Raw genomic sequence first — 25,934 nt, 5'->3', positions numbered from 1 at the left:
CCCCCCCCCCCCCAGTCCTGGGGCTTAGACTCAGGGCACAAGCACTGTCCTTGGCTTCTTTTTGCTCAAGGCTAGCACTCAACCACTTGAGCCACAATGACACTTCTGACTTTTTCTATATATGCGATGTTGAGGAATTGAACCCTGGGCTTCATGTATATGAGGCAAGCACTATACCACTAGGCCATATTCCCATCCCATGTATCTGGCTTCTTAAAACGCAGTCTCAACTATAGTAGCCATTAACCCTCCCAACAAGTGCTTTAATTTATGGCCAAGGTTACCACTTTAAAATTGCCCACTCTTTCAACCATTGTTTATTTATTTTTGGTGGTCAAGAGGCTGGAAGGGCTGGACTTGAGTGCTGTCCAAGAGCTCTTTTGCTCAAGGCTAGCACTCTATCACTTTGAGTCACAGCTCCACTTCTATTTTGCTGATGTTGCTTTGCTTTGTTTTTGTAGTGGTTAATTGGGGATAAGAGTCTCCTGGAGAAGATCTCCTCCCTCCCCCTCCCCCTCCTCCTTCTTCTTCTGTCAGTCCTGGGGCTTGAACTCAGGGCCTGAGCACTGTCCCTGGCTTCCTTTTGCTCAAGGCTAACACTCCACCACCTGAACCACAGCGCCACAGCACCACTTCCGGCTTTTTCTGTTTATGTGGTGCTAAGGAATCGAACCCAGGGCTTCATGCATGCTAGGCAAGCACTCTACTGTGAAGCCATATTCCCAGCCCTCCTAGGGACTTTTCTGCCTAGGCTGGCTTTGAACTTTGATCCTCAGATCTCAGCCACCTGAGTAGCTAGGATTACAGGTTTGAGTCACAGGCACTTGGTTTCAACAATTATTTATATGTAGGCAACTGCCCACTCTCTTGGAAAACTTCCAACTGTCTAATACAGTTTCATTAGACTTCAGGACTAAATAAATAACCTAAATAGCCTCAAATTCTAAAGAAGAAATAACATATGAAGGTTCTAGAAATGTTCCAAGGAATTAACCCAGGCTGCTTTCCTGAATTTGAGCACAGTAGCACGTTTGGGTAATCCTTACATTCAGAGAAGCTGAGGCAGGACAGTTTGAGAGCTACACAAGACTCTTATCTCAAAAACAAACAAGCCAGACACTACTGTTTCATGTCTGTATCCTATCTGGGAGACAAGATTGGGAGGGTAGAAGGTCAGCCCAGACAGGATGTTTGTGCTGACCCTTCCCAAGTGAAAGCGGGATCCAGCAGCATGCACTTGTCATCCTAACCACAGGGGAGGCTGAGGATTGGAGTTCCAGGTTGGTCAAGCTGACCTGTAATCCTGGCTATGCAGGAGGCTGAGATGTGAAGACCAGCAGCAGATAGGAAAGTCCTAGAGACTCTTATTTCCAACCACCAAAAAGCCAGAAGGGAAGCTATGACTCAAGTGATAAGAGTGCTAGTCTTTGAGTGAAAAAGCTAAAGGGCAACACCAGCTCCTGAGTTCAAGCTCTAATATGGGCACTAAAACCAAAATCAAATAACAAAAGTGCAAAAAAAAAAAAGAGCTGGAGGACTGGCTCCAGCAGTAGAGCACCTACCCAGCAAGGGGGAAGCCTGAGTTCAAACCATAGTACTAGAAAAACAAACAAAATAAACAATGTTACCATAATTAAACAAAAGCACATACTAATGAAGTTTTCAGTACTTTAAAGAGTAATCCAATGAGCTCACAGACAGGTATACTTTCTTGAAACTACATAGTCTTTCTGAAATACAACATTTTTTTCTATTGAAAAACAAAGAATTAGAAGACCCTCTTGGGCTGGGAATGTGGCTTAGTAGTAGAGTGCTTACCAAGCATGCATGAAGCCCTAGGTCCAATTCCTCAGCACACATACACAGAAGCCAGGGACAGTGCTCAGGCCCTGAGTTGAAGCCCCAGGATTGGCCAAAAAAAAAAAAAAAAAAAAGACCCTCTGTGTATAAGCCCATCTCCTAAATAACACTATATATATATAAGTCCTCTATATAAATGTAGGCTCTTCAGTTGATTCTTTTTTCTGCTGATAGATGTGATTTTCTGGGGATAGGTAAGTCCAGTAACCAATAATGTCCAAGCAACTTGTGCTTGGAAGTACAAGACTATAAAATAGCTCTCTGTTGAAAAAGGTTAGGACATACTTAAGATTACCATCTTCTTCCCAGTTAGCCTGTCACACTATTTGTCATCTCAATGTCCTCTTTCCTGGTATCTCCTGATTATTAAGGGGATCTTCATAAGGCACAAAGCCATGCAACTCTCCATTGCCTAAACAATAATGTTCCTCATCTACATGGCATGAAGCCCTTAACCATGAAGTCCCTCCTTTCATATTTCGTACGTCATCTGCCACCATTCTTTTACTTCCTAAAGTTCAGATGTTGCTGCTATATTATATCTAACATTTGCAAAGGCTATGGTGTATGCCTCAGAGGCCCATACCCTTGAGTGATATGGGTGTAACAGAATCTACTTCACAGGATGTGTTCATAAGCTTGTAACAATTAAATGGGTTAAGATGTATAAAGAACTCAGCAGGCAAATATAAGGCTAAGTATAACTTTGGGAGGGGATTCAAATCACCTAATATATGCAGGTATATGTGAAGAAAAGCTTTCTTTTGGGCTGGGAATATGGCCAAGTGGTAAAGTGCTCGCCTCGTATACATGAAGCCCTGGGTTCGATTCCTCAGCACCACATATATAGAAAAAAGCCGGAAGTGGCGCTGTGGCTCAAGAGGTAGTGTGCTAGCCTTGAGCAAAAAGAAGCCAGGGACAGTGCTCAGGCCCTGAATCCAAGGTCCAGGACTGGAAAAAAAAAAAAAGGAAAAAAGAAAACAAAAACATTATCATTCTAGTAATTTTTAAAAGTAAAACACAATAAAAATATGGCACTAAGATCTTTCTTTAGGAAGATATACTAATGCAGTTACTTAACCACAGAGAACAACATATTAAATGTGACATTGACAAGAGCACTTAATTTCCAAATAAGACACAGCTCAAGAATAACATACATGGGGCTGGGAATGTGGCTTAGTGGTAGGGTGCTTGCCTAGCAGGCATAAAGCCCCAGGGTTGATTTCTCAGAACCACATAAACAGAAAAGGGCCGGAAGTGGCACTGTGTCTCAAGTGGTAGAGTACTAGCCTTGAGCAAAAGAAATTCAGGGACAGTGCTCAGACCCAGGAGTTCAAGGCCCAAAACTGGCAAAAAAGAAAGAAAAAGATTAACATACGTGTGTGCATGTATGTGTATGCATATGTGTGCATACAAGCAATTGTTTAATTTGTATAGGCATCATACAAGCTTGAATGTGTGTACATATGTATATACACATTTACAAATACCCCCAAATGAACCATGTAATTAAGAAAAATCTAAAATCCCTAGTGGCTGGGATATAACTCAATTGTACAGAGCTTTTCTATAAATGCATCAGGGCCAGTACTGGTGGCTCATACCTATAAGCCTAGCTTCTCAGGAGGCTGAGATCTGAGGTTCACAGTTCAGAGCCAACATAGGCAGGAAAGTCCCTGAGACTCTTATCTCCAATTAACCCCCAGAAAACTGGAAGTGTCACCGTGGTTCAAAGTGGTAGAGTACTAGACTTCAGAGAAAAAGCTCAGAGAGAGTACACGGGCCCTGAGTTCAAGCCCAATAACCTACCAAAAAAAAAAAAAAAAGTATCAGGCCCTAGGTTTGATCACTAGCATGCCCAAAAAAGCAAATATAAAATCCTTAGAATGGGGCTGGGAATATGGCCTAGTGGCAAAGAGTTGCTTGCCTCCCATACATGAAGCCCTGGGTTCGCTTCCCCAGCACCATGTATATATAGAAAATGGCCAGAAGTAGCACTGTGGCTCAAGTGGTAGAGTGCTAGCCTTGAGCAAAAAAAGAAGCCAGAGACAGTGCTCAGGCCCTGAGTCCGAGGCCCAGGACTGGCAAAAAAAAAATCCTCAGAATGTTCTGCAAATTTCTGTGATTTCACCATCCATAGTTTTGAGGAAGCTTTGATCTGCTGGATAAACTTAGCCTGTTCCATAAACACAGTGGGTGTACAGACAACCAAATGTAGAGCAAAAGGAGAACTCTGACCTGCATTTTTGCTGAGCTGTAAAGCCTGTTCTAAGATCCAAGGGTCCACTCTCAAAATTTAAAAAAATATGTAAGCAGCAGGCTATCTTGTACATTCCATTTACCAGAACAGTATTTTTTAAAAAATCCAGGCAAGCAGGGTGCCGGTGACTCACATCTGTAATCCTAGCCAGTCAAAAGGTTGAGTTTTGAGGATCATGATTCAAAGCCAGCCCAAGCAGACAAATCTGAAAGGATCTTACTTCCAATTAACTAGCAAAATGCTGGATTGGAGGTATGGCTCACAGCGACAACTTCAGCCAGCCATGGGGAAGAAAGTGAAGGGAAGGCTGGAGTTCTTGAGTTCAAGACCTGTTACCAGGATAAACACACACACACACATACACACACACACACACACACACACACACACACACAAAATTGGCTCTTACCATTACTATTGTTATTACAATGTTTTGAAAAACTGGAATAGGAACTTACTCATAGAGAAGCTTAATAAGTCACTTTGTTAGAATTCAAGTTAGGCCGTCTCAAAGGTTAGATAATAAAATGTACTTCATTTTAGAGGAGTAAAGACGTCAAAATTAAATTCCTGGGATTCCAAAGAAGCCAATGAAGATGACAGGGTTTCTTCTTTTTTTAAGACAGGATCTTATGTAGCCAGGTTGCCTAGTACCTATGTAGTCTAGGTTGAACCTGAATTCACAAATCTCCTGCTTTACCCTCCAAAGTACTGTCACCCCACTCACCAAGATGAAACAATGTCTGTGAAATGAATTTGTATATATTCTCTTCCTAACTTTTTCTGGAATAGAAATCCATATTTATAAACATTTTATGATCTATCTTGGGTGCTATGACTCTTAGATCTAATGCATTTTATGAATAAAAAGTAGTTCAGAATGACTCAAAAAATAGATTACTGGGGCTGGGATATGGCCTAGTGGTAAAGTGCTCGCCTCGTATACATGAAGCCCTGGGTTCGATTCCTCAGCACCACATATATAGAAAAAGCCAGAAGTGGCTCAAGTGGTAGAGTGCTAGCCTTGAGTTAAAAAATAAAAGCCAGGGACAGTGCTCAGGCCCTGAGTTCAAGCCCCAGGACTGGCAAAAAACAAACAACAACAACAAAAAATAGATTACTTTAGTCTAAGTCCTAAAAGCTTTTTAAAAGAACATCTATGTATTCCATCAGCTAATATGGCTCAATGGTAGAGTATTTGCTAAAATAAATAAATAAAAAAGCACACCACGTTTCCCAGCTGAGGAGAATCCCTTGCGTATACAAATTTGAGAACAGCCTGTCCAGAAGAGCAGGAAAAGGAAGAAGACGATGACTATTAATTATTTTATAGGACACTCTGTGACTCTGATACTGGGAAAAGTAGAACAAGTGATATACCTCGACTACTTTTCTTCTTTTAAACTTTCTTATAGAAAAACTACAGTTTAGGGCTGGGAATATGTCTTAATGGTGGAGTACTTGCCTCGCATACATGAAGCCCTGGGTTCGATTCCTCAGTACCCCATACAGAGAAAAAAGCCAGAAGTGGTGCTGTGGCTCAAGTGGTAGAGTGCTATCCTTGAGCAAAAAGAAGCCAAGGACAGTGCTCAGGTCCTGAGTTCAAGCCCCAGGACTGGCAAAAAACAAAACAAAATAAGCCCCAGGACTGGCAAACAAAACAAAACATGTACAGGTGGCTCATGCCTGTAATCCTAGCTACTCAGGAGGCTGAGATCTGAGGATGGCAGTTCAAAGCCAGTCTAGGCAGGAAAGTCTATGAGACTCTTTTTTTTTTTGCCACTCCTGGGCCTTGGATTCAGGGCCTGAGCACTGTCCCAGGCTTCTTTTTGCTCAAGGCTAGCACTCTGCCACTTGAACCACAGCGCCACTTCTGGCCATTTTCTATATATGTGGTGCAGGGGAATCAAACCCAGGGCTTCATGTATACGAGGCAAGTACTCTTGCCACTAGGCCATATTCCCAGTCCCTATGAGACTCATCTCCAATCAACTACTAGAAATCAAGAAGTGGTGCTGTAACTCAAGTGGCAGAACACTAGCTGTGAGCTGAAGAGCTCAGAGACAGTGCCCAGGCCCTGAGTTCAAGCCCCAGGCCTAGCAAAAAAAAAAAGGCTGCCTCAATAAAATAAAATAAAATGAATATAACAGTGTCTTAACTATCACAATGCACTTGCTTTCCCTCTTAAAACTTTTACAAAGCTGGGCACTAGTGACTCACACCTCTAATCCTAGCTGCTCAATAGGATGAGATCACAGTTCAAAACCAACCTGGACAGGAAAGTTTGTGAGACTCTTACATGTGTTTCCAATAAACTACCGCCCCCCCCCCCCCCGCACACACACACACACAAAACAAAGCCTGAAGCAGCACTGTGTCAAGCAGTAGAGCTCTAGTCTTGAGCAAAAGAAGCTCAAGGATAGCACCCAGGCCATGAGTACAAGCCCTAGGACTTACCCGCACGCGCACGCGCACACACACACACAAAACAACTCTACAAGCTAGGCACCAAAGATGACTCATGCCTGTAATTCAGTTTGAAGCTAGCCTGGGCAGGAAAGTCCAAGAAGTTCTTACCTCCAATTAACTATCATGAAGCTGGCAGTGGAAGTGTAGCTCAAGTAGCAGAGGGCTGGCCTTGAGCAAAAAGAAATTAAGGGCCCTGAATTCAAGCCCCAATACTGGCACAAAGCCAAAATATAAAACAACAACAAAAACACCTCCTACAAAGATTAAAGTAATGTGTGTGTGGCTGGGAATATGGCCTAATGGCAAGAGTGCTTGCCTCATATACATGAAGCCCTGGGTTCGATTGCCCAGTACCACATATATAGAAAAAAATGGCCAGAAGTGGCGCTGTGGCTCAAGTGGTAGAGTGCTAGCCTTGAGCAAAAAGAAGCCCAGGATAGCGCTCAGGCCCCGAGTCCAAGGCCCAGGACTGGCAAAAAAAAAAGTTGTGTGTGTGTGTGTGTGTGTGTGTGTGTGTGTACACGTGTATATGCACTGATCCTGAGACTTGAACTCAAGGCCTGGACACTGTCTTTGAGCTTTATTTGCTCAAGGCTGTCACTGTAGTACATGAGCCACAGCTCCACTTCTGGCTTTTTCGTGATTAATTGGAGATAAAATTCTCACAGACTTTCCTGCCTGTACTTCAAACCACTATCCTAAGATCTCAGCCTCCTAAATAGCTAGGATTACAAGCCTGAGTCACTGGAACCTAACTAAGGTTAATTTTTTTCAATTAAATAAGCTGCAGAATAGTACATTTAAAGAGTAATCGATTTCACATCGTTACCTTTAACAAAAAAAGTTAATACATACTGTCACAATTTCCGGAATTGTACTACCAAGTGTAGTACCTTGTAAAGTGGTAAGTGCTGTGTGCCATCTTCTGGAGAGCAGTTCACAAACCTTGGTTGAGCCAGCTGGGTGACATGAGAGGTGTTGTTACTATCAGTGGCCCAGAAGGCACCAAAAGAGGACTTGTTTTCAAGTCTGGATGCAGTACAAGGTGAAAAGAATGCAAGTAGCTTTAGAGAAAGAGTACCATCTCTAATACCACTGAGTGAAAGTCATGTTCTTCATATTCTTCCTACAGTGTTACTAGAGGACCGATATACATATCATGTATGCTACATTGGAGAGGAAGAGATGTTTCAGGATAGTCAGGTAACTCACAACCTAATCATTTAGGTAGCATGCAGAATGAAGGAGTCAAATGCAGCTTCACTGGACAAAAAAGCCAGTATTCTTCATTCCTCTATACTGTCCTTCTGGTTCTTCCTAAGTATACTAACTTGGGGTCCCTTGTGAGCAGTGAATTCACTGTAAGGAGCTCTTGGAAGGTACTAATGCAAGTGAGGCAAATGATATGTCCCTCACTGTTCCACAATGAATTCATGGTTATAATGGAAAGAAAAGCTAAGCATCTCAGAGTGTTGTCTTTTTTCATCTCAAACTACCTTTATAATCATTCCCATAGTTGGTCCCTTTCATGTACCTAGCACACTAGCCCCTCCAAGACCCAAATGTCTTCCCACTCAGTAGATTCCTCTGGCTTTGTCTTTGTTCAAGCTGTTTCCTCTACCTGGAGGTTTCTACAATATCCTTACAGGTACACACGTCAATGAGACAAGGTCCCATTCAAATACCGTCCCTTTCTCACTGCATTCCCTGGCCCCTCACGTCCCTGTTAGCAACAGTATTTTGACCTTTAGATAGGCAGCCGGATGCCAGTGGCTCATGCCTGTAATCCTAGTTACTCAGTAGGCTGAGATCTGAGGATCAAAGTTCAAAGCCAGCCCAAGCAGAAAAGTCCCCATGAGACTCTTATCTCAAACAAACCATTCAGAAAAAGCCAGAAGTGGTGCTGTGGCTCACGTGGTAGAGCATTAGCCCAGAGCAAAAAGAAGTTCAGGGAGAACCCAGACACTGAGTTCAAGCCCCAGGACTGGTGAAATAAATAAATTGAAAGTTTATGTATTACAGAGCATCAAAATCAATAGTAGAAAATAAGGAAAGGAAAAGGTATAAGGAATAACTTAGCACTTGGATTCTACTTTCCAGAAATAACTGTTAACATTGTCATAGTTACTTCTAGTCCTTAAAAAAAGAAAATGCAGATACGATCCCCTTTGTTACCATCTGTCATTTTCATTCCTTTACATACACTGTGAAATCATAAAGTACGAACAGACCATTTTCACTTTTAATAGGAACTGCAAACACTATCTCCAATAGTACCTGTACTAATTTATAATTTATACTCTACTAGCACCTTCTAAAATTATCATTTTTGCCACATACTCACTAATTATTTTCAGACATTTAAAACATTTTAACCAATCTAATGTGAAAAGTGCTGCATCATTTATTCCAATTTTCATTTTGATAATTACACTGGTTGTAATTAAATGATAAAACTAGCACTAATGTCCCTTTTAAATTTTATTTTCTTTTTGACAGAGGAAAATCTATGGCCCTGAACATATAGAATAAGAGAGTAATTAAGAAATAATGCAGGGGCTGGGAATATGGCCTGGTGATAAGAGTGCTTGCCTTGTATACATGAAGCCCTGGGTTCGATTCCTCAGCACCACATATATAGAATAGGCCAGACGTGGTGCTGTGACGCAAGTGGCAGAGTGCTAGCCTTGAGCAAAAAGAAGCCAGGGACAGTGCTCAGGCCCTGAGTTCAAGCCCCAGGACTGACAAAAAAAAACCCAAAACAAACACCAAAAAGAAATAACGCATCGGTATTGGGTGAAAACTGGGACTCAAAGATCATTAAGTTTAAGATTAGTGAGGGCTGCATATTAAAACACCATCTTCATAATCAAAACACTGAAAAAAAGCAAGAATATTCACTTCCTTTCATTACATCACAGAAAGTTAACCAAATGTACATGGCATCATGTTCTAAGAATAAGAACTCTCCATAAAAAAACCAAATGCCCATAAAAGCTCTATACAGCATTTGGGGAATCATTTCCTAACTTTAAAAAATACAAGATGAAAAGGTTCCAGTACAACTATTTTGTAAGACTTAAAAAGGCGAGCCAGATGCTGGTGGCTCATGCCTATAATCCTAGCTGCTCAGGAGGCTGAGATCTGAGGTTCACAGTTCAAAGCTATCTCCAGCAGGAAAGTCTGTAAGACTGTTAGCTCCAATTAACCAGCAAAAAGCCAGAAGTGGAGTTGTGACTTAAGTGGTAGAGTACTAGCAAAGAGCAAAAATATCTCAGGGACAGCGCCCTGGCACTCAAGTCAAATCCCCAGAACTGGAACAAAAAACAAAACCCCCAAAATGAGTTTTATTCCTAGAAATAAAAAATATAGTGGCTTATAAATTAGCTTATTTATTTAGGAAAAATTTATTTACTCAGCACCTATTATGTGCCAGTCATTACTACAGTTCGGTAATGAAAACAAAGTCCCTACTGTCATACAGCTGACATATAAGGGAAAAGTCTAAAATAGTAAACAGATATGTTATAAACTAAATAAAAGAGCAGGGAACAAAAAAGGACAAAGGCAGCTGGGCACCCTGGTTCACATGTATAATCCTTCACTACTTAAGAAGCTGGGATCTGAAGATCATGGTGTGAAGCCAGTCCAGGCAGACAAAACTGCAAGACTTTCATCTCCAATTAGCCAGCAAAAATTAAGAAGTGTTGGAGCTGGGAATGTGGCTTAGCAGTAGAGTGCTTGCCTAGCATGCATGAAGCCCTGGGTTCAATTCCTCAGCACCACATACACAAGAAAAGCCACAAGTGGTGCTGTGACTCAAGTGGTAGTGTTCAAGTCTTGAGAAAAAGGAAGCCAAGGACAGTGCCCAGGCGCTGAGATCAAGCCCCAGGACTAGCAAAAAAAAAAAAAAAAAAAAAGTCAGAAGTGGAAGTGTAATTCAAGTGGCAAAGTGCTAGTAGCCCTGAGTGAAAAAGCTGAGCAACAAACAGTTCCAGGCCCTAACTCAAACTCCAGTACCAGCATGTACATGCACACACAAAGAAGAAAAACCTTTGGGCTGGGAATGTGGCTTGGTAGTAGAGTGCTTGCCTAGCATGCATGAAGCCCTGAGATCGATTCCTCAGTTCCACATACACAGAAAAAGCTGAAAGTGGTGCTGTGACTCAAGTGGTAGTGTGCAAGCCTTGAGAAAAAGGAAGCCAGAGACGGTGCCCGGGGCCCTGAGTTCAAGCCTGGCAAAAAGAAAAGAGAGAAAGCTCTCTGTTGTTGCATGCAGGGGTTTGAATTCAGGGCCCTGAGATTCCTAGGCGACCGTTCTACCAGTGAGCCACAGGTTCAACTCATCTTTTTGAAGATGCAGTCTAGAACCTCTAGATTTCTTCTTCCGGACTCGTGAAGATTATAGCGTTAGGTGGGTTTTTTGTTGTTATTTGGGGGTAGCGATATGGTTTCAAAGCTAGGCCTTGCTCTTGCTAGGCAGGTACTCTAACACTTGAGTCGTGCCTCCAACCTTTATCAATTTTTTAAAATAAAAAGATTTTTCCTTTCGTCTGGTTCTCACCTTAACCTGTCACTATGTGTCCCTGTTGTTAATGCATAATTATACCTAGAGTCTGGTTTGTTTCCATGTGACGGCTTGCCGGGCTAGCACCCATTACAATTCTGGCAGGCAATAAAAGGTAAAGTTGAGGAGAAAGAAACGGACACGACCCTTGGTCTCTCCACCCGCGGCCCTCCGGCAGCGGGGAGAGCGGCGCCGCGCGGAGCAGCGCACGTCTGAGCTGGGTGGGCCGGGCCACACTCGTGGATCCAGCTTGTCAGGATTCCCGGAGCACCGCATTCCCAGTGCCTCCACCCGCGGCCCTCGGAAGACGTTCCGCGGCTACCCGCCGGCCGCACCCTTCCCACCTGCTGGGGACTCGGCCGTCGCCCCCGCCGACGCCGCCCGCGGCCGCGCGTCCCCCTCCACTCCCCGCCCCACCACGAGCCCCCTCCCTCCCAGGCCGGGCCGCCCGGACCCTGCGCGCTGCCACACCTCCCCCCCCCCCCCCGCAACACCCAGCCTAACCGTGAGACCCACCCCTCGGCCGGCGCGCGCGGAGGGCCCGGGACCCGGGGGTCGGCTGCCCGGGGCAGGGCAGCGGTCGAAGGTAGGAGGCTGCGGCCCTAGGCCGGGGCTGCCGGGGCTGCTGGGGCTGCCGGGCTCCGAGTCGCGCACTCCTCGCGGGCTGATCCGGGACGCTCACTCACCAACGGGCGCATGGGGAGGAGAGGCGCCGAGATCCACCTGGACAGCCAGCCGCTCGGCCTCGGAGCCCGTCGCCCTCGCCGCGAACTGCCACGGCCGCCGCTGCCACCACCGCCGTCGCTCGCCGCTCGGCTCCCCTGCGTCCTGCGGCGGCGCTGCCGCCACACCAGTGCGCCTGCGCAGTGCCGCGGGGGCCCCTGGGATCGGTGGTCCGGCGGGCGGCGGGCGGCGGCCCTCGAGTTCCGGGCGGCGAGTCTGCGGCCGCTTCCCGGACCAGGGCGAGGGAGGTGGGGGGCGGCTCCGCCCTCGGCGGTGCTGCGCGTGGAAAACCGCCGGAGCAGTGATCTGTAAGATGAGAATTGAGACTCGTCCCGGGGAGTCACCCGCGCGCGACCCCCCCCCCCTCCCGCGACTCCCCGACCCCGGTCGGTTAACTGGTTTGGGTGCGGTGTCGATTTTCAGTCTTAAACCTGGTTTCCACCCTTTCATCCTATCAAATGATACTGACTGTAAACTTGACGCTGTACCTAATAATTAAAATAACTCGGTATGTTGGGAGGTACAAACCTTCACGGGACGGGGCGCCTTTCAAAAGGTCGTGGGTGCCACTTCCGCCCTGGCTGGAGGTCCCCCAACTTCGGCATCCACCCCGCTCCGCCGCTGGGCAGCCCCCCAAGGGTCCCGGAGTCCCGCCTCCTGCTAGCGGGAAATCTGCTTCCCCTTTTCTTCTTCCATTGCTGGTAGTAGTTAGGCTGCTCAAAGCAACAGAGACTGTTTCCTACTTGACAGCCTTAAAATATATATATATATATTTTTTTTTTTTTTAATCCAGGCGCCAGTGGCTCATGCTTGTTAGTCATAGCTACTAAGTAGAAAAATCCCAAGGCTCCAATTAGCTAGCAAAATGCCAGAAAGGGAGACATGGCTCAAGTGGGAGAGGGCCAGCCTGGAGCAGAAAATGCTAAGAGCTTTAGACCCTGAGTTCAAGGCTCAGTAGTGCCCCCCCCCCCGCCCCCCAAAAAAGCAGACTGGGAATGTGGCTTAGTGGTAGAGGACTTGCCCAGCATGCATGAAGCCCTCATTTCTCAGCACCACATAAACAGAAAAAGCTGCAAGTGGTGCTGTTGCTCAAGTGGTAGAGTGCTAGCCTTGCACACGAAGAAGCTCAGGGACAGTGTCCAGGCCCTGAGTTCAATCAAGCCCCAGGACTGCCTCCCCCCCCCCCCAAAAAAAAAAAGCAAGCAAGCAATCATTATGTCCTGGAACACTGGGAGTGTTCACAGGAAAACAGTAATGATAAAATGATTTCCTGGGCTGAGAATGTGGCTTAATGGTAGAGTGCTTCCCTGCATGCGTAAAGCCCTGGATTCAGTTCCTTAGTACCACATAAACAGAAAAGACTGGAAGTGGTGCTGTGGCTCAAACAGTACAATGGTAGCCTTGAGCAAAAGATGCTTAGGGGACAGTGCCCAGGCTCTGAGTTCAAGCCCCAGGACTGGCAAAATAATAGTAGTAATAATAATTTCCTATTTCGAATGTGAGCTAGCTCCCTTTATATTGCCTCATTTTATTACCACAGTAGTATTTTCTAGTAGCTGCTCAGGAGTTATTGCTATCAGCTCTATTGCATTATAGGAAGCACTAAGGAGATGAAAAAAAGTCATCAAGATACAATTTACAATCTAAGGTGAAGAGAAACTCCCACAGATTAAGATTATAATAATGAACTAAGGTACAAAGTGCTATGTGATTGCCAGAGAAAGCAGCCCCATCAAACTGACAAGCCATGATCTTTATGGAGGAGGTGACAACTGGGAATTAATAGGTGGATTTCAAGATGTAGAAAGCACTTGTACATGGATAAGGAAAAATGCAGCCTGAGCAAAAGGAACATATTCACAGTGGGCTCGGGAACACTGAATACTCTGGATGGACAGCACACAGTTCAGAAAGGATGGAAATGAAAGGCCTCTAAAGTTGCAAAAGGATCCTGAAGCAACTTCAGGATGGGTGGTAGGGGAAAAGAGACCTGAGAACTATTCTATCACCTACTAATACTTGGTATACCCAAGTAGTACAATGCAGATCACCCCAACAGTGATTCTTTTTTTTGTTTTGTTTTGTTGTGTTTTGTTTTGGCCAGTCCTGGGCCTTGGACTCAGGGCCAGAGCACTGTCCCTGGCTTCTTTTTGCTCAAGGCTAGCACTCTGCCACTTGAGCCACAGCGCCACTTCTGGCCATTTTCTATACATGGGGTGCTGGGGTATCGAACCCAGGGCTTCATGTATTCGAGGCAAGCACTCTTGCCACTAGGCCATATTCCCAGCCCCCAACAGTGATTCTTGAAGAATATGAAATAGGTATTATACTCGAGAATGTAACCTCAAAAAGTGAAAATTTGGGGGCTAGGCATGGTTGTACATGCCAGTAATTCCAACTACTTAGGAGGCAGAGATAGGAAGGAGACAGGAAGATGAAGGCCTGAAGCCACATGGAAAAAAGCATGAGACCCCCACTGAAAACCAAGCGAAAGCAAAAAAAAGCTAGGGCAGGACTCAAGTGGTAGTGTCCTTGTCTAACAAGAGCAAGACCCTGAGATCAAGCCTTAATAAAAGCAAAAATAAAATAACAAAATCTTATCAAAATAATGTAGGCTTTTATTCTTGTTTTTTAAATAAGGGGGATAAACAGTGAACTGTCTATAGCCCTTTATTTTCCACCTGACATACAGAATATAAAGTAACGTGTCCATTGTCATAAAATTTCTTTTTCTTTTTTTTTTCTTTGGCCCATCTGGGACTTGAACTCTGGGCCTCTGAGCATTGTCCTTGAGCTTTTGTGCTCAAGACTAGTGATCTACTACGTGAGTCACAGGTCTACTTCTGGTCTTTCTGTGTCTAATTGGAGATTAAAGTCTCATGGACTTTCCTATCCAGGGTGGCTTCTAACTGCAATCCTCAGATTTCAACCTCCTGAGTAGCTAGGATTACAGGTGTGAGCCACTGGCACCCAGCTACACTGCTCTTGATGAGGCTCAGTTCCCCAGGGTCCCTACTTCATTGTCTCTGTTCAACTTCCCTGACTCAGAATTGCAGGGCAAATTTATTTGGAAAATGTATATATAAATATATACATATATATATATATGCATGTACGAATGACCATGGTGAAACCCCTTTGTACCATTTAGATGTGCTGAAAAAAATGAGTCACAGGAAAGTAAAGCAGGCTATGTTGGGGGGTAGGGTATAAAAGCTGGAGCAGTTTATAGGCAAGTATCAAGGATAACAATGAAAACTTTGAAATTGTTTTAAGAAAGGGAGAGAGGGAAGAGAGAATGAAATGGAGGAGGTAAATATGACCAGAGTACGTTGTATATATGTATGACAGTAAAAAAGTGAACATCCCCATTCTTGTACAACAAATATATATAAATTAAGTCTTTTAAAAGCCAGGTGCTGATGGCTCACCCCTGTAATCCTACTCTCAGGAGGCTGTGATCTGAGGATCATGGTTCAAAGCCAGCCTGGACAGGAAAGTCCATGAGACGCCTATCTCCAAGTAACCACTAGAAAACTAGAAGTGGTGCTGTGATTCAAAGTGGTACAGTGCCCAGCCCCTGAGTTCAAGCCCCACAAATGGAAAAAAAAAAAAAAAAAAAAAAAAAAGCCATGTGCTGGTGACTCATGCCTGTAATCCTAGCTCAGAAGTGGAGCTGTGACTCAAGAGGTAGAGTATCAGCCCTGAGTGAAAAAGCCCCATATTTTCATACACACACACACACACACACACACACACACATCTCCTTGACAGGTGCTGGTGGCTCACACCTGTAATACTAGCTACTCAGGAAGATGAAATTTAAGGATCTCAGTGTGAAACCAGCTCAAGCAGGAAAGTCTGTGAGATTCCAATAAACTACTCAGCGCAAGCTGAAAGTGGCACTCTGGCTCAAGTGGTAGAGCACTAGCCTTGGGCACAAAGAGGCTCAGGAAGAGTGCTCAGGCCCCAAATTCAAGCCCAAGAACCAGCAAAAACTAAAAACAAAAACAAAAGTTCTCCTTTGGTATGCATGAGTATATGTGTTCCTGCCTGGTTTTAGAAGTAAGCTAAAAATATTTATTCCAGGTAATTTCAGGGGCTGCTAAAAAGTGTTTTAGACAAAATACTTTATTACCAAGTTTGTCAAAGTATCTCAAACTTCACCATTATTTTGAATCAAAGATATTAACTGATGAGATAAAATCTTTCTTAGAATCAACTAAATAGTATACCTTGAAGTTAGAGATGCCAATCTGTAGTTTCTCTGGCACCAGACTTGCTACCTAGAAATAGTTTTGGGTGGTACTAAGATTTGAACTCACAGTATAAAACATGGTCAGTTTGCCTGATTGACTGGTATTCCACCACCTCAGTCAAGCATGCAGCCCAGAATTATGCTGATTATTTTGGATATGGGGTCTTGTTGATTTTTCTGCTCAGACTGGCCATAAACCGTAATCCTCTGGATCTCAGCCTCCAGAGTAGCTGAGATTATAGGTGTGAGTTACCAGTATCTGGCTTTATTCTTAATGAGTGATTAGAGATATCCAGTCTATTTCCTCTTTTGAATTTGAAGGCTGTTTTTCATGACATCCTACTTCAAATGTACCTGTCTTGGGGAAGTTTTTGACATAGAGTCTATGTCTAGATTGCAACTTTTGATTCTACTACCTTGGTCTCCCAAGTGCTGGGAATATAGGCACGTAGCTCCTATGCCCAGCAGGAATCTATTCTTGTCCTTTAAAAATGTATACAAGAGAGCCAGGTACCTGTGGCTCATTCCTATAATCCTAGCTGCTCAAGAGGTTAAATATATGGAGGATCGCTGTTTGATCCTGGGCCAAAAAGTCCATAAGACTGTCTCTAAAATAACCAGCAAAAGACAGGGAGAGAGGGAGAGAGAGAGAGAGAGAGAAAGAAATCCAAGTCAGAGCATGAGGCCCTATATTCAAGCCCATCACATACAAAATGTGTATAATGGGTCTGGGAATGTGGCTTAGTGGTAGAGTACTTGCCTAGCATGCATGAAGCCCTGGGTTCGATTCCTTAGTACCACATAAACAGAAAAAACTGGAAGTGGTGCTGTAGCTCAAGTCAAAGAGCACTAGCTCTGAGCACACAGAGGCTCAAAGACAGAGCCTAGGCCTGAGTTCAAGCCCCAGGACCAGAAAAAAAAAGTATATAATGGAACTGGAGGTGTGGCTCAAGAAGTAAAGTGCTTGCCTAGCATATTCAAGGACCTGAATTCAAACTTCAGTATGAAAAAAAATCATATACAATATGCTAAGTGGGTACATGTCTATAATGCTAGCACTCAGAAGGCTGAGTCATTTATTGGAGATAGGAGGAAAACAGTTTTGAAGAAGCCCAGACAACCTAACAAAACCTTTTTGTTTTTTTGTCTAATGTGGGTCTTGAAATCAGGGCCAGAGTGCTGTCAATAAGCGTTTTTGCTCAAGGCTAGTGTTCTACCACTTTGAGCCAAAGCTCCACTCCCATTTTCGAGTGGTTAATTGCAGATGAGTCTCATGGACTTTCCAGCCTGGGCTAGCTTTGAACATCAATCCTGGCTAACACCCTATCTCAAAAGAAAAAGAAAAAAAGGCTGAGAATATGGCCTAGTAGTAGAATGCTTGCCTCATGCACATGAAGCCCTGGGTTTGATTCCTCAGCACCACATATATAGAAAAGGCCAGAAGTGGTGCTGTGGCTCAAGGGCTAGAGTGCTAGCCTTGAGCAAAAAGAAGCCAGGGACAGTGCTCAGGCCCTGAGTCCAAGCCCCAGGACTAGCAAAAAGAAGAAGAAAAGGTGGGTGTGAGTGGCTCATGCCTGTAATCCTAACTATACAAGAATGTGGTTTAGTGGTAGAGTGCTTGCCTAATATGCATGAAGTCCTGGGTTTGATTCCTTAGTACCACATAAACAGAAAAAGCTGGAAGTGACGCTGTGGCTCAAGTAGTAAGGAGTGCTAGCCCTGAGGGGAAAAAAACCAAAACAAAACTCAGGGACAGTGCCCAGGCCCTGAGTTCAAGCCCCAGGACTGGCAAAAAAAAAAAAAAAGAAAAGAAAAGAAAAAAGAGGCTGAGATCTGAAGATCGCAGTTCAAAGCCAGTTTGGGCAGGAAAGCCTATGAGATACTCATCTCCACTGACAAAATATACCACTTTTAAAAACATTTGCTGCTGACAGCAGGCAATCCTGTAATCCTGTAATCCTACCTACTCAGGAAGTTGACATCTGAGGGTCTTGGTTCTAAGCTGTGATTTGAAGCCAACCAAGGCAAACAAATCTGGTTTTGTTTTTTTTTTCAGAGCTGCAGATTGAATTTAAGGCCTTGTACTTGTCAGGAAAGTGTTCTTCCACTGAACTAAATGCCCAATCCGAGAAACTCTTGAAATATGAATACTGGATCTAAGTAGTGCCAGCTTGTCCTCATCACCATGTTGGCATGTTAACAGATAATGGAGAATTCTCACCTAGTTCCAAGAACTCTAGAGGTCATATAGGAGTTTCTTTTATCTGCATCTGTGTTCTGGGCAAGCACTGTAGAGGTGATATTCTTTAAATTGTAGGCTTGTCTTACGTCGTTTAGCTCCAGGAAAGTTTTGCTCTGGAGAATACTTGCTCTTGGTTGTCCTTGACTGTTCAACACTTTTTTTTTTCTTTTTGCCAGTCCTGGGGCTTGAACTCAGGGCCTAAGCACTGTCCCTGGCTTCTTTTTGCTCAAGGCTAGCACTCTGCCACTTGAGCCATGGCGCCACTTCTGGCTGTTTTCTATATATGTGGTGTTGGGGAATCCAACCCAGGGCTTCATGTATACGAGGCAAGCACTCTTGCCAGTAGGCCATATTCCCAGCCGAGTATTGTGTTTTAATGGAAGTAGACTGTGACATATACAGAAAGTCTGCTGGAAATGACTATAATATACCCAAATATTCACTTCTGTATAGATATGGACTGATGCAAGTCAAAGCAGTATCCATATTGCCTCAGTATTACAAGCACCAGTGAAAGACATGATGCAACCTCTATGATAAGAATGCATTAAACTGAGTCACCAGTGGAGCCCTCAAGGAGAAAAGAAAATTCTTCAATGCTGACTCATAGGCTCACCACACCAATGAACTGTGTGTAAGATGTTTCAGTAGTATTTAGACACTGTGATACCCACGAATATAAAGAATACACTTAATAGGACTACTGTTTGGATGTGGCTCAGATTCAAACCAGTTTGGCAAACAACAACAACAACAAAACCACCTGACCTGGATATCAGTTCTAACTCCATCACTCACCAGGTCAATGATGATTCTAGTTACTCCATCTCTTTGGGTCTCAGTGTTCTCATCTGACAAATGGGAAGTGCTCACCAGGGATTGAACTGTAAAGGGCACAAAATAAATGTAAAAGCTAGCTGCTGTAATGTGTAGTTTTGTCAACAATACATACACTAGTAAGGCATTGCCAAGATGTCTTTTGTGTGTCAAATGCTTTAGCATATCAGACCTTTCCCCTGTAAGTGCAGGTAGATAGACACTAAATTGGGATCAGGAAGGATTGTGAATGACAACCTGTGCCACAAAGGAAATACTGAGCTGAGGCTGGGGTGGGGGCAGGGAGTTAAGGCCAGAAAAACCGGATCCAGCCTAGAGTCGAGGATTGGCATTGATGCATTCTCAGGAGGGGGCTACCTCCACGGGGAGGGGACTCGGGGTCTGGAGGAAAACGTTAGGCCTGTCGAGGGACTTAGGGGTGTGCGGAGGGGGGGTAGGGTGGGGAGGGGGATGGGCGCATTTTACAGGTTTGGAAGAGACAAAAATACACCTGGGCGGGAGTGAAAGGGGGACAGGGCTGGCAAGGAAACAGCCGCGATCCGCAGCGGTTCGGAGCCCAGCTCAGGCCGTAGCTCTTGGGCTATGGGCCTTTAAAAAACTCCAGCATCCCAGGACCGGAGGTGATCCGTACAGAGGTGATCCGACCCAGAGTGGAGGCGAGAGGAGAAAAAAGGCGCTTCCAGCTGGGGATGGGATGATAGAAGGAGGTGGGGAGGGGAGGCCGAGCAATAAGGTAAACGAAAGGCTTGGGAGACTCAGTTCCCACCACCCTGAGGGAACAGGGCCGGGAGACAGGCTCCAGTCCCGTGGGGCTCAGCGCGAGGGAAGTACCGGAGCGGTTACCGGCGGAAGCTACCCCGGGATGAAAGGTCAGGAGAGGGACAGGCAGCTGCTGAACCAATAAAACCAGAGCACAGAGCGGATGTCGCCCCTCCTGGGCGGTCGTTGAGAACGACCAGTGTCCAATGAGTCCGCCCTAGGGGCGGAGCTCTGACGCAAGTTGCGGAGGAGGCCGCTTCGAATCGGCGGTGGCCAGCTTGGTAGCCTGAGCCAATCAGTAGCCTCCAACGAGAAGTACTTCCACCAATCATAGGCCTCCACGACGGGGCTGGGGGGATGGTATATAAGTAGAGTCGGCGACGGCGCGCTCGACTCTGGCCAAGACAACATAGCCTGGTTGTGTGTTGGAGACATCTGTGTGAGAGGTAAGCTCCGCGGCCTTCTTTTTCTGGGCCTGCCTCCGGTCTCTTTCTTTTCTTGGCTTCACCCCAGGCCTCTGTCATTCTCAGATAGCAATCCTCATCGCCTTCCCGTGCTGCGGCCTGTTGCCGACTTTACTGCGACTTCCTGATTGCTTGCTGAACCGACTGGCCGACGACACCGGCAAGATGAAGCTCGCTCCGGTGGTGGCTTCGGTGCTGCTGCTGCTTTGCGCGGCACGGGCCGAGGAGGAGGACAAGAAGGAGGACGTGGGCACGGTGGTCGGCATCGATCTGGGGACCACCTATTCCTGGTAAGTGGGGTTTGAAGCGAAAGGGTGGAGGGGGTCGGGGGGTGGGGGGGAGAACGGGGCGTGGCCTCCCAGCTTGGCGTGAGAAGTGAGGTAGGTGGTGGGTGCTGATTCCTTTTCTGTTGGCTTTTTCCGCCGACAGCGTTGGCGTTTTCAAGAACGGCCGCGTGGAGATCATAGCCAACGATCAAGGCAACCGCATCACGCCGTCCTATGTGGCCTTCACTCCGGAAGGGGAGCGTCTGATCGGCGACGCGGCCAAGAACCAGCTCACTTCCAACCCCGAGAACACGGTCTTCGACGCCAAGCGGCTCATCGGACGCACTTGGAACGACCCTTCAGTGCAACAGGACATCAAGTTCTTGCCTTTCAAGGTCTGCCCGGCTTTTTCTCAGCCAGATTGGCTTGGGTCGGTTGGTGGGAGTATTTTAGGGTAAGGAAGTGACTGGAAAGCAATATTCAGATGGGAAAAGGAATGTCTGGCAGGCAAGACACACACTGGGTTTTAACCTCAGCACTACCAAAAACAAAACCCCACAACGACGGGCCATGGTGTATGCCTTTTTCATGTAGTTTATTTTATAATTTCAGTATAAGTCATAAGACAGTAGATGAGATAATCTACTCACAATAGTAGAATTAGCAGACTAAAAGTAAAGAAATCAGTAAGGCCTGTATTTTTAGTCAATATTCAGCTCTAAGGACCAAAAGAAACCAAACTAAACTGTAGGAGAGAAAGTGGATCTTGTAAGGATTGAGGTCTTTAACTGTTTGAAAATTGTTCATGAAATACTTTAAAAAAATTTTTATTTTTATCTTTAGTTGTACATGTGAGTTTGTAATTACTACCCATCCTCATTGATATCACTCCTGTCATCATTCTCTTAAACCATTCTTTACAATAGGTGGTTGAAAAGAAAACTAAACCATACATCCAAGTTGATATTGGAGGTGGACAAACCAAGACATTTGCTCCAGAAGAAATTTCTGCCATGGTTCTTACTAAAATGAAAGAAACTGCTGAGGCTTATTTGGGAAAGAAGGTAAACACTTCTAAGACCCATTTCTAAGTGTTTTCTTGGGCTGGGAATTTGGCTTGGTAGTAGAGTGTTTGCCTAGCATGTATGAAGCCCTGGGTTCGATTCCTACATAAACAGAAAATGCCAGAAGTGGTGTGGTGGGTCAAGTGGTAGAGTGCTTGAGCAAAAGCTCAGGGACAGTGCCCAGGTCCTGAGTTCAAGCCCCAGGACGGGCCAAAAACAACAATAAAAAGAGATTGTGATCACAGATGCATTCAGTGGTTTAACAGTTTTGACTCTGACAAGCATCCATATTTGTTAGGCTTATTTAATTGTTATTTAAGTGCTTTATTGTAGGCCAGAACAAGTGTTACACTTTTCACGTGTTACTGTTTGTAATTCCATGGATTAAAAAAATGCTATACTTACAGTAAGCTGGCTTAGATTAGTTACTGAAGTGATGGTGTCAGTAATGGCTAACCCATGGAACAGCCCACTTACCTGTTTTTATCCTTTTAGGTTACACATGCAGTTGTCACTGTACCAGCTTATTTTAATGATGCCCAACGCCAAGCAACCAAAGATGCTGGAACTATTGCTGGACTGAATGTCATGAGGATCATCAATGAGCCGTAAGTGTGGTTGCAAAAATAATAGCATATTGCCCAAAAAAGGAAATTTGAACCTAAATAAAGTTTTGCCTTTTACTTTTATTCTAACAGTACAGCAGCTGCTATTGCCTATGGTCTGGATAAGAGGGAGGGAGAGAAGAACATCCTCGTGTTTGACCTGGGTGGCGGAACCTTTGATGTGTCTCTTCTCACCATTGACAATGGTGTCTTTGAAGTCGTGGCCACTAATGGAGATACTCATCTGGGTGGAGAAGACTTTGACCAGCGTGTTATGGAACACTTTATTAAGCTGTACAAAAAGAAGACTGGCAAAGATGTTAGGAAGGACAACAGAGCTGTGCAGAAACTCCGGCGTGAAGTAGAAAAGGCCAAACGGGCCCTGTCTTCTCAACATCAAGCAAGAATTGAAATTGAGTCCTTCTTTGAAGGAGAAGACTTTTCTGAGACCCTGACTCGGGCCAAATTTGAAGAGCTGAACATGGTAAGCTCTTTGTTGTTTTGCTTCGCTAATGATCTAGGTTGTCTAGAATTTAGGACACCTGCATTGAGGATACCTAGACATGTAAGTATAATGGTCACCAAGTTAATCATGTCTTATTTTCTAGGACCTGTTCCGGTCTACCATGAAGCCTGTGCAGAAGGTGTTGGAGGATTCTGATCTGAAGAAATCTGATATAGATGAAATTGTTCTTGTTGGTGGCTCTACTCGAATTCCAAAGATCCAACAACTGGTGAAAGAGTTCTTTAATGGCAAGGAGCCATCCCGAGGCATCAATCCAGATGAAGCTGTGGCGTATGGTGCTGCTGTCCAAGCTGGTGTACTTTCTGGTGATCAAGACACAGGTAGGTTGGGGCTGGGAATGTGGCTTAGTGGTAGAGTGCTTGCCTAGCCTGCACAAAGCCCTGGGTTTGATTTCTCAGCATCACATACACACAGAAAAAGCCTGAAGTGGCACTGTGGCTCCAGAGGTAGAGTGCTAGCCTTGAGCAAAAAGAAGCCAGGGACAGTACTCAGGTCCTGAGTTCAAGCCCTAGGACTGGCAAAAAAAAAAAATACAGGTAGATCACTGTCAGAGCATCCTCCATAATGCCTCAGTTGCTTAATTAGCTCTTGGCTCTAGGAAACGAGAATATGAGTAACAAGGTCACACAGCTAATAAAGGTTTAGTGAAGACAAGACCTAGGGCAGTCTTAAACCTTAAGTATAAGTTCATTCTCCCTCAAAATTGTTTGGAAACAAAGCAAATGACAAAGTGGGGAACATAATGTTAGTATCTGAGGAGATTTCATTCTCCCTCAAAATTGTTTGGAAACAAAGCAAATGACAAAGTGGGGAACATAATGTTAGTATCTGAGGAGATTTTTTTTTTGATAGTGCTCTGTTGAGTTAGAACTTAACTTGACTTACCTTTAATTTAACTTAATTTACCTTTTCAGGTGACCTGGTACTGCTTGATGTATGTCCTCTTACACTTGGAATTGAAACTGTGGGAGGTGTCATGACCAAACTGATTCCAAGAAACACTGTGGTACCCACCAAGAAGTCTCAGATCTTTTCGACAGCTTCTGATAATCAGCCAACTGTTACGATCAAGGTCTATGAAGGTAATTACATTTGTTAATAATACCATAGTATGTTTTAAAAGAACATGACTTGTGACTTAACATACAGTATTAAAATGGCTAGGAAAAGCACTCCTTTTCTTAAAATGGAGGGGGTGCTGGGAATGTGGCGTATTAGCATTCATGAAGCCCTCGGTTCGATTCCTGTGAACCACATAAACAGAAAAGGCCAGAAGTGGCACTGTGACTCAAGTGGTAGAGCAGAAAGAAACCAAGGACAATGTTCAGGCCCTGAGTTCAAGTCCCAGGACTGGCCAAAAAATAACAGTAATGTAACACAATTGCTCCCCCTTGCGTGGTCTACAGTGTAGACCAGTACTGAGTCATTTAGGTTGAACAAGGTGCCCTTGCCCCACTCCAGGCTCTAACAAACTGAAATGCAGCCCTCTAGATATACTAGTACTTGTCACTAACAGTTTTTCTGTGTGTTTCTTTCAGGTGAACGACCTCTGACAAAAGACAATCACCTTCTGGGTACATTTGATCTGACTGGAATTCCTCCTGCTCCCCGCGGGGTGCCCCAGATTGAAGTCACCTTTGAAATAGATGTGAATGGTATTCTTCGGGTGACAGCTGAAGACAAGGGTACAGGGAACAAAAATAAGATCACAATTACCAATGACCAGAATCGCTTGACACCTGAAGAGATTGAAAGGATGGTCAATGATGCTGAGAAGTTTGCTGAGGAAGACAAAAAGCTCAAGGAGCGCATTGATACTAGGAATGAGTTGGAAAGCTATGCTTATTCTCTAAAGAATCAAATTGGAGATAAAGAAAAGCTGGGAGGTAAACTTTCCTCTGAAGATAAGGAAACGATGGAAAAAGCTGTAGAAGAAAAGATTGAATGGCTGGAAAGCCACCAAGATGCTGACATTGAAGACTTCAAAGCTAAAAAGAAGGAACTAGAAGAAATTGTTCAGCCAATAATTAGCAAACTCTATGGAAGTGCAGGCCCTCCCCCAACTGGTGAAGAGGATACAGCAGAAAAAGATGAATTGTAGACACTGATCTGCTAGGGTTGTAATATTGTAAATACTGGACTCAGGAACTTTGGTTAGGAGAAAATTGAGAGAACTTAAGTCTCGAATGTAATTGGAATCTTCACCTGAGAGTGGAGTTGAAAATGCTATAGCCCAAGTGGCTGTTTACTGCTTTTCATTAGCAGTTGCTCATATGTCTTGGGGTGGGGGGAAAGGAGGAATTGGCTATCTAAAAACTGGGTAAAAAAGCTGGGTCAGAGTGTTCACCTCAGAAATGTTCTATTTAACAGTTCAGTCATGCACATCTTGTGTAGGAACTTTTTTTCTACCATAAGTGACACCAATAAATGTTTGTTATTTACACTGGTCTAACTTTTGTGTAAAGGTGATTAGAACCAGCTGGGTTTTTTTTTTAAAAGTAAAATTTAAGATTCTCCTGTGGGGGGAGGGATTGGGTTGGAGATTTTGGGGGGGGGGGCTATTGGCTATTTATAGAGAATTGGTCTAACTTGGAGAAATCAAGTTGGAGGGAGGGCTGGGAATGCGGCTTAGCAGTAGAGTGCTTGCCTTGCATACATGAAGTCCTTAATTCAGTTCCTCAGCGCCACATACCACAGAAAGAGCCAGAAGTGGCGCTGTGGCTCAAGAGAGTAAGAAAGCAGAAAGAAGCCAGGGACAGTGCTCAGGCCGAGTCCAAGCCCCAGGACTGGCAAAAAAAAAGTGGAGGGAGTCTCCAGGCAAGAGTCAATTCAGTTTCCTTGAACATATTAAAAATGTTTCAGGGCTGGGGATATGGCCTAGTGGCAAGAGTGTTTGCCTCGTATACATGAAGCCCTGGGTTCAATTCCCCAGCACCACATATACAGAAAATGGCCAGAAGTGGCACTGTGGCTCAAGTGGCAGAGCTAGCCTTGAGCAAAAAGAAGCCAGGGACAGTGGTCAGGCCCTGAG

At 44.7% G+C, this 25,934-nt stretch overlaps 2 protein-coding genes across 11 annotated transcripts in view; one reads left to right on the top strand and one right to left on the bottom strand.

Annotated features, from left to right (window-relative positions):
- Positions 1–19,285, bottom strand: part of Gapvd1 (GTPase activating protein and VPS9 domains 1) — a 90,860-nt gene extending 71,575 nt beyond the window's left edge. For 8 of the 10 annotated variants that reach the window (XM_048342582.1, XM_048342625.1, XM_048342605.1 and 5 more), the window contains exon 1: positions 11,846–11,986. The gene's annotated coding sequence lies outside the window, so the exon portion shown is untranslated. Of the gene's footprint in view, positions 1–7,485; positions 7,598–11,845; positions 11,987–19,180 lie in introns of those variants that run through there. The other 2 variants (XM_048342590.1, XM_048342598.1) reach the window with 2 other exon arrangements.
- A 1,044-nt stretch (positions 19,286–20,329) lies between these two features.
- Hspa5 (heat shock protein family A (Hsp70) member 5) lies at positions 20,330–25,344 on the top strand. Its single transcript, XM_048342674.1, has 9 exons — positions 20,330–20,424; positions 20,509–20,732; positions 20,872–21,103; positions 21,635–21,772; positions 22,268–22,380; positions 22,471–22,861; positions 22,986–23,223; positions 23,818–23,985; positions 24,442–25,344. Exons 2-9 carry the CDS (start codon positions 20,608–20,610, stop codon positions 25,002–25,004), a joined length of 1,968 nt encoding a protein of 655 aa, XP_048198631.1. The 5' UTR covers positions 20,330–20,424; positions 20,509–20,607; the 3' UTR covers positions 25,005–25,344.
- Positions 25,345–25,934: the final 590 nt, after the last annotated feature.

Source organism: Perognathus longimembris, chromosome 1, assembly GCF_023159225.1.
Source record: "Perognathus longimembris pacificus isolate PPM17 chromosome 1, ASM2315922v1, whole genome shotgun sequence".
Classification (NCBI taxonomy): Eukaryota; Metazoa; Chordata; class Mammalia; order Rodentia; family Heteromyidae; genus Perognathus; species Perognathus longimembris.
Note: the sequence above shows the minus strand (reverse complement) of the source record. Positions and strands in the feature narration are given on the sequence as shown.

Excerpts from the sequence above, each read along its gene's own strand:
- Hspa5 (XM_048342674.1), top strand. The coding sequence starts at position 20,608 with ATGAAGCTCGCTCCGGTGGTGGCTTCGGTGCTGCTGCTGCTTTGCGCG. Across the intron at positions 21,104-21,634 it reads TCAAGTTCTTGCCTTTCAAG|GTGGTTGAAAAGAAAACTAA; the intron begins GTCTGCCCGGCT and ends TCTTTACAATAG. Across the intron at positions 22,381-22,470 it reads ATGAGGATCATCAATGAGCC|TACAGCAGCTGCTATTGCCT; the intron begins GTAAGTGTGGTT and ends TTATTCTAACAG.